This window comes from Xenopus laevis, chromosome 6S, assembly GCF_017654675.1.
Source record: "Xenopus laevis strain J_2021 chromosome 6S, Xenopus_laevis_v10.1, whole genome shotgun sequence".
In the NCBI taxonomy this organism is placed as follows: Eukaryota; Metazoa; Chordata; class Amphibia; order Anura; family Pipidae; genus Xenopus; species Xenopus laevis.
The window spans coordinates 101,450,441-101,458,395 of record NC_054382.1 but is presented as its reverse complement, the minus strand read 5'-3'; the positions used below and the strand labels follow the sequence as shown (position 1 = coordinate 101,458,395).

The 7,955-nt window shown below is 35.9% G+C and overlaps 1 protein-coding gene across 1 annotated transcript; it reads left to right on the top strand.

Moving 5' to 3' along the window:
* Positions 1 to 303: 303 nt before the first annotated feature.
* On the top strand, positions 304 to 7,263 carry penk.S (proenkephalin S homeolog). Its single transcript, XM_018223749.2, has 3 exons — positions 304 to 613; positions 844 to 984; positions 6,309 to 7,263. Exons 1-3 carry the CDS (start codon positions 608 to 610, stop codon positions 6,957 to 6,959), a joined length of 798 nt encoding a protein of 265 aa, XP_018079238.1. The 5' UTR covers positions 304 to 607; the 3' UTR covers positions 6,960 to 7,263.
* The last annotated feature ends 692 nt before the right edge of the window (positions 7,264 to 7,955 follow it).

Sequence of the window (7,955 nt, the reverse complement as noted above, 5' to 3'; positions counted from 1 at the left end):
GGGGGGGGTGAATGAAGAGTAGATAATTCCTAGCTAACGGTTTGCAGATAGTTATCAGCTGGATGATGCATTTTTGGATTTAAAAAAACAAAACAGGAATTGTTCAATTTTCCCAAGTGTTTGATGCTTCAGTCCCACGTCATGAGAAGCAAATCCTCCCCCAGCAGTCTTTATGGTGCTCATGACAAGGCTCAGTCATTATGGCACAAGGGACAATGAGTGTGAAATCTCAAGAGGGGTGTCGTAGGTGTGACGTCAGATGGAGCCTACAGGCTATTGGGGGAAGAGAGGGTTTCTCTTTTTTTAAGTAATTATAAAGTAGAGCGGCTCAGTGCTTTTAGTAAGAAGCTTCCAGGCACACATATATCCATTTAAGGACAGAGCTGCTGATACACTCCCTCTGCCTCCCATAGACTTCCAGGCATTGCACCAACTGCACAACAAGGACAGCTCTCATTCCTGCTCAGAAGTAAGACTTGCAGGTTCCCAGTTCACCCCTAAGCAAAGTCTTTTTAGGGAGGGATACTACTTTGCCCCATTGCAAAGCCCTGTCCATGTTCAGACTCATCTAAACTCTGTGCGACTTCTGAGGAGCCAACGAGGAACCATGGAAGTAAGTACTTGCTTAGAACTGGGTCTTCCTATAGCAGAGGATATTAATTCTTCCTATATTTCCCCTTACTCGGGAAGGGTATAGAGAAATAGCAACTAGAAGAATAGGAGGTACCTGGGTAGTAAATATTACTGGGGGACTAGCCAAAATTACTCCTGTATTGGTGCATGACTATACATCTCCCAATGAATGTTTCATCTAATACGAGGTTGGTTCTATTTTGTTGACAGTTCATGGGGTTGGAAGCCAGGCACTGCTGTATGTTCCTTCTGGTGTTCGCTTCTCTCTCGGTGGAAATCCGGGCAGACTGCTCCAAGGACTGTGCTTCTTGCGCGCTGCATTTGGGACAACAACGTGAAATCAATTCCCTGGTAAGTGAATAGGGTTCTGCAATAAAGACAGCGTTATGTCTGGGGCTCGGGGTCGGGAAGGCAGGGGGACTGCTTGGCAGATAACGCTGCCTGTTGTAAAAGCGCTCGCGTTCAGCACCATGGAAAGCGCTTGTGTCATTCAGTCGGCACCAGAGCGAATGGCACAAAAGCGCTCATGCGCCCAACGATCCTATGAGCCATTACCTGTCACAGAGCCTTTGTTATCAAACTAAATAGTGGAAAAATGAAGAAGGAACATAATTCTATATTTACAGGATAGGAATTATTATTTCATGAGTTTACGCTTTGGAAACAGAGGGTTAGAAACGTGCGTTTTTAGGCTATTCACTTTTCTTAGCCAAGTGAAGTGACAATGGTCTAACAAAGTTATAATTGATCTGGATTGTGCTTGCATGTGTTGTGGCTACATCAAGGTATTGGGCTGAACCAGGCAATTTACGTTCTGTGGTTTTAATCTTTATCGACAATAACGTATTTTTGGAGCAGTTTGCCTGTTATACTACACTGCTTACAGGGCCTTGCTATTAGTTTGGTGCACAGGTAATTACACCTGTGTAAGTCCCAGGGGCTTGAAAATATTGGCTTGGATATTGTCTTGAAAACATCTGAGCAAGGTCCTCTACTGACTGTACATTGTATAGGCAGGTGAAATGAAAGGCATTGAAATCAACAAGTTATTCGCAGCCCTCAGAGATTATGAGAGCAGTAATATAAAAGATAGATACGGTGCCAGTAAAGAAAACAAGTTTAATAAAGACAGCTATGTTATTGTTGTTATCTCTGGGTCTGAAAGTTCTGCCAGCTTGGTGTTTGCTTATGTTTAAACAATTTACAGAGTAAAGACTAATAGCTTTATATTGTACTGGCCTCACTCAATACTCCCAATATCAGCTACATAGTTCATTTGGGTTGAAAATTAAAACACAAGTCCATCAAGTTCTACACTTCCAAATAAACCCAATTGTACATATATACCCATACCTATACAGAACTATCAATAAACTCACTTTTAAAAAATACATAAACTGATACCTATACTAACTTACCTGTAGATCTTAACATCACAATAGATTTGGATAGTATGCTTGTTCTAGAAACTCTCTTAAATTATATGCACTTAAATCAAATTAATTAGGAAACATGCTGTAAAATCCCAGTTCAAGACCACAAAATTGGACTATATATATATATATATATATATATATATATATATATATATATATATATATATATATATATATATATATATATATATAATTATGTTATTATGATATAGTTTATGTATGATTACATATTGTTTAATTACAGCTAATTTCAGTGATGGATGTAGTCAAATTAATACCGCTATGGTTGATTTCTGGCTAATTCTGGATAGTTATAGCAGCTACTGCTATTTCTGTTATACCGTTAAGAGGCGAGTGCATGACATTGAACTCATTGCAATGAGTACAAATACAGGAGAACAATCAACCCATTGGACTAACTATGTGTCTTGGAAAATGCATACAGCAATTATTGAGACTCAAATCAATGAGATTACATCATGATTTATATTTGTGTCAAAGAGTCTCCTCATGTCTAATTAGTTTCTGGAAAGGTAGCTTCTATTTTGGTAACTGCTTTGGAAAGTAAGTCATTAGACTTCCCATATATTCTCTCTAGAGTGGTATATTTATAGAGCAGAGTCTCCCACAGTCACACAGGTAAAATCTGTGTCTAGTCCGTTAAAACAAAAATGGAACCTTTAGTGTTAAAGTGCAAATTGCTCTTAATGTAAACTCATCATTGTTGTCAATTTGATGCAGCGATTAGCAATTCTGTATTGCAGATACTGTACTTGAGTTTTACCTAGCCATTTATGTAACTATAGAACCCCCTGTGACTTTCTGTTTCTTTTACAACCCCCCCCCCCCCAAAAAAATGATCTAAAAAAATTCTGTTATTCATGCCAGGATCCTAGAAATGTGATTTTGAGACGAGCAAAGTAGCAACTAAAAAAATCATAGGTCAAACTTACAATAGACATTCACACATGCTTTATATTATTAACTTACTAAATATGTGTTAGGAGCTAGTAAACTCATAAATTGGTTATACAGATTTGTTTAGTTTGATGTCTGTTAAATGTCCATTACAGTGGTTTTATGGCTGCTTTAGTCCCAGCCATAATTTCTGGTTTAGTGAGCCCCCCCCCTTATCTTATACTATAGTTAAAGATATATGAAGACATTTTAGTTATACTTCCAAATATATATAGGATATCACAAATGTCAACCTAAGTAGCTTTGGGTTGCAGTCCCATTTTTTGGGAATGGCTGCTCTAGAACAACAAAATAATCCAAAATAGTTGGATTAATAAATTAACAAGTGATGCACATGCAAAACAATATTACAGATGTTCAGCAATAAAATAAAGGAGGTTTTATTGCACAAAAATGTGTTAAATTGCTGAACAACTGTAATATTTTTATGCATGTGCATCTCTTGTTATTAAGCCAACTATTTTGGACTTTTTACCAAACACTGCTAAGGCCTGGCTGCCTCGGGGTGGTGAAGTCCAGTACATGTAAAACAATGTCCTAGTTTTAAAAAAACTAGAAAATGTAGGGGTTAGGGGTGATCAATAATCCATATTTGTCAAAATTTGAAAGACACAACCAAGGACCATACTGTTCAAACCAGTTTCTTATTCCAAAGTGCTAGTCCCACAATGCATCCCCCCCACTGGACCAAACAATCACAAACACAATATTAGAAAGCATTCCCTCTGCCTACTTTATAGTAAAGGCTCTTTTAATATGAAACAAAATAGGGAGTGCTGCCCAATTCTGTGAATGTTAGACTGAGAAATGTTTAGATCTGAGTGATCCTAAAAATTTAGCAACCAATCTTTATTACATATTTTATTCTTATGATGAAAATATACAAATTGTGGTTAAAGGGATTCAGGTTTACCCTACTGTAAAGTCTAAGGATATTAGACTTATAGTACAGCTTTAACTCAATGGCTCAAGTGATTATAATAAACAGATATGTAGTTAGATCTCTGCTAGTTGGTAAGCAGAGTGCAATGTTTTTCTCTTTAAAATTTAAAGGGGTTGTTCAACTTCAAACACTTTTTTACGTTCAGTTGGTTTCAGATTGTTCACCAGAAATAAAGGTTTTATGCAATTACTTTCTATTTTCTATTTGTGACAGTTCTTCTAATATTGAAGTGTAAAGTTTCATTTTTCACCATCTAAAGCAACTCTGGGAGGAGGACGGGGGTCGCCAACTCTTTAACTGTTATAAATTAATAGATTTAGTGGATACATTTCTTATCTTCTTTGTCCCTGCTGAACATTCATTAAAGGAAGCAGTTAGAATTGATACAATAGTTGCTAATATTCCACAGATACTGCAGAGAAATGTATCAATAAATTGCATCAACCAAATGTAGCAAATTGTAACAGTTCAGATGCTCCCGGATCACTGAGCTGCCAGACTGAAACACTAGAGACACGAACATTACACTTTAAACTTGAATTTTGGGAAAACTGAAAAATAAAAGATGGAAAGCAATTGACAAAAGTCTTTGTTTATGGTGAACAATCTGAAAACAGCTGAACTATAAAAAGTGTTCGGAAGGTGAACAAACCCTTTAAAGTACAGTAGATCAATATTTGTTGATATGAAACTCTTTGTGCCCAGTCATGTTATAGATTGAGAGGTTTGTGTATGAATTCCACTTACCAAACTATTTACAGATCACTTATCATAAATTACAGAAGGCAACCTCTGCTATAAAAAACAATATTTAGGTTTAATAGTATCAGCTCTGAAGAAGATACTAGAAGAAATTATACAACTAAACTAAATGAACTGAACGAAGAAGCAAAAAATGCACTTGGTTTTTTATGGCATAAATGAAAAAGACAGCATACTGAGATTAGAGTGTGGAAGAGTTAGTTAAGAGAAAGCATGGTAATAACATGAAGTTTATGCCCAGTTATTAAGGGGATTATTATAATGTAGCTGAAGCATATGGTGCTCTCTACATTTCTGCCAAAAAAAAAAAAAACTTTTTTTTTTTTTATTAAAGGCCTCACTTTATGCTTCAGCAGTTGGTCAGTTCAATAAAAGAAGCTTAATGATGTATTTAAACATTGCAATTTTAGTTCCAACTATGTAGGTAAATATTAACAGTCCTATTTAATAGTGTAAAATCTGAGCAGAAAATGGTTATTATCAGATTTTTTCATTTTAAAAGAGATTGCCTAATTTATAGCTAACATGTATTATACAGGTACAAGATCCCTTATCTAAAAACCCACAAACCAGAATTTTCAGAATTATAGGAAGATCATCTCCCATAATGTCCATTTTATGCAAATAATCCTAATTTTGAAAAAATGGTTTTCTTCTTCTCTGTAATAATAAACCAGCACCTTGTACTTGATGGTCCCTCGGCTGTATACATCGATATTGATATCAAAACAATACTATTGGGTTTATTTCATATTTCCATGTATAGATTAGTAAATGTAATGTAAGTAAAAGTTTAGTCATCAAAATTACAAAAAGATCCCTTATGTGGGAAAACCCCAGGTCCCATGTATTCTAGGTAATATATCCTATACCTATACTTCTAATATTGGCTGATTATTCCATTAAAATATAAAATATTGCAAAGTACCGCACCTACTTTATCTGGACAATGCACTAAATGACATTATTCTAGCTACATTATTTGGTTTTTAGCCATTTTGTTTCTTGCCATTATCCCACTCAAGTACAAGGTGTGTAAAACCTGTGATGACATGAGCTGATATTTATCAATATCCCACATCTAAAAAGGTTGGATATTGTACAATTTGCTCACATCTGCGAATGGCCATATTGCACTTATCTAATGGATTCGTCCATTTGGTTGGATCACTGTGCAGATAACCAAGCCTATACAGTTCTGCGATGGCCAATGACATATGAAAATATGGATGATGTAATATAAAATACTATACAATAACAAAATTACATAACTGTATGTTTTTAAAGTAGATTTAAAGAGTATCTACAAAATGATGTGTGTTCTATTAGCTTTTAATTAAACACGTCAACTCTTATCCATATGTTCTCAAGAGCTAAAAAGAATTTTGATGCCTTGGTTTGCGGTTGACACTATGGTATTATAACAAATGATTAATTATACTCAATTTTAAGTGATTAAATATATTTAATGCACAACTTACTTTTGTTATTGAATTTGGGGTGTTTTATGGAGCAGTGTGTCAAACATTTTAATGGATTTCTGTGCTATGTTTCAGGCATGTACATTAGAATGTGAAGGGAAATTGCCATCTGCCAAAGCATGGGGAACCTGCAAAGAACTTTTACTTCTAACCAAAGTGGACAATGTTCAAGATGGAGAAAAATATCAAGACAATAACGATAGCCACTACGCTGCCAAAAAGTATGGAGGATTTATGAAAAGATATGGTGGCTTCATGAAGAAAATGGATGAGTTGTACCATGCTGAACCTGAAGAAGATGATGCAGGAGGTGAGATTCTGGCAAAGAAGTACGGTGGATTTATGAAGAAAGAATATGATAGCGATCGTGATGCAGCTGATCTTCTTAGGGAGCTCTTAGCTACCAGTGGGGATCCTGAAAGTTCAATTTACCATGACAACAACAGTGAAACACCAGGTGAAATTAACAAGAGATATGGAGGCTTCATGAGAGGTTACAGAAGAAGCACAGATCTGGAAGATGAAACAAGCGGAATTCAGAAAAGATATGGTGGCTTTATGAGAAGAGTAGGTAGACCAGAATGGTGGGAGGACTACCAAAAGAGATACGGAGGGTTCATGAGGCGCTTCACTGATTCATTTCTTCCTTCAGATGAGGATGGAGAAAGTTATTCCAAAGAAAACCCAGACATGGAGAAAAGATATGGGGGATTTATGCGATTTTAAAATCTTTCTCTTCCCCGTACCTTACTGAAAAGACTGCCTCATTGACCATATATTATTGTAATGTGTTGCCTGCACTGTACAGTTTTTTACTGTTCTAGTTCACAATGCAACTTGTAATCCGTTTTACCAGGCTTTGTGTCCTTTATACGTCAACCAAAAGAAAAACAAACCCTTCATTTGCCTCACTTGAGTTTCTACTGTAGTAATTCTGCTGAAACTATTTTTGTTACTGTATTCTTTCTTTTAAACAGAGCACACCAACCAATGCTTATTGTATATAAATAAATGATTCATTTTATCTGCACCGTTTATGTTTTGTAATTTTTTTTGCATTATAACTTTCATTTTGCCACCAACTTATCAGTTACAAGAACATTTTAGTTTTTGGAATTTTTTGGTCCAGATGTAGTTCAAACAATTTCGATGTTATCACATTTCCTGGAAGATTTATAGTTATGACATTTGACAACTAGCGTATTTTTACCAAGTGCCTTTTTATTGGCTTGAGTTGTAATGGTGATCCTACAAAAGAATCATTAGTATTAGGTAGCGTTTTGAGAGATTTCTTTACATAATTGTATTTAATGCATGCTTTTTTTATAGAAGAATTCATTGTAAAACCAAATGGCAGGATAAGAAGGGCTAAAAGAAGCCAAAGAGTGCACCTTTTGTTAGGTTTTTATGGGTGAGCAGAGTAGTGTATAGACCACAGACTTTGGAAATAGATTAATCATCATCTGGCAGTGTGATGGAAAAGTTTGGTTTGCCAGCAGAACACTACATGCCTCATGGCATAATGATGTAGGTACAATTTCTCAAAGGAGAAGTAATAGTCTGGGGCTGTTTCTCATGATATGGAGTAAATTCCATTGTATGCGAACCTGAAAGGAGAACTAACCCCCCAAACCCAAGCCATCCCTTAACTGGCCTCCACTGGACCCCCTCCTTGCATAGTATATTCCATTCAAAAGTCTACCTACTTTAGAATCTGTCATA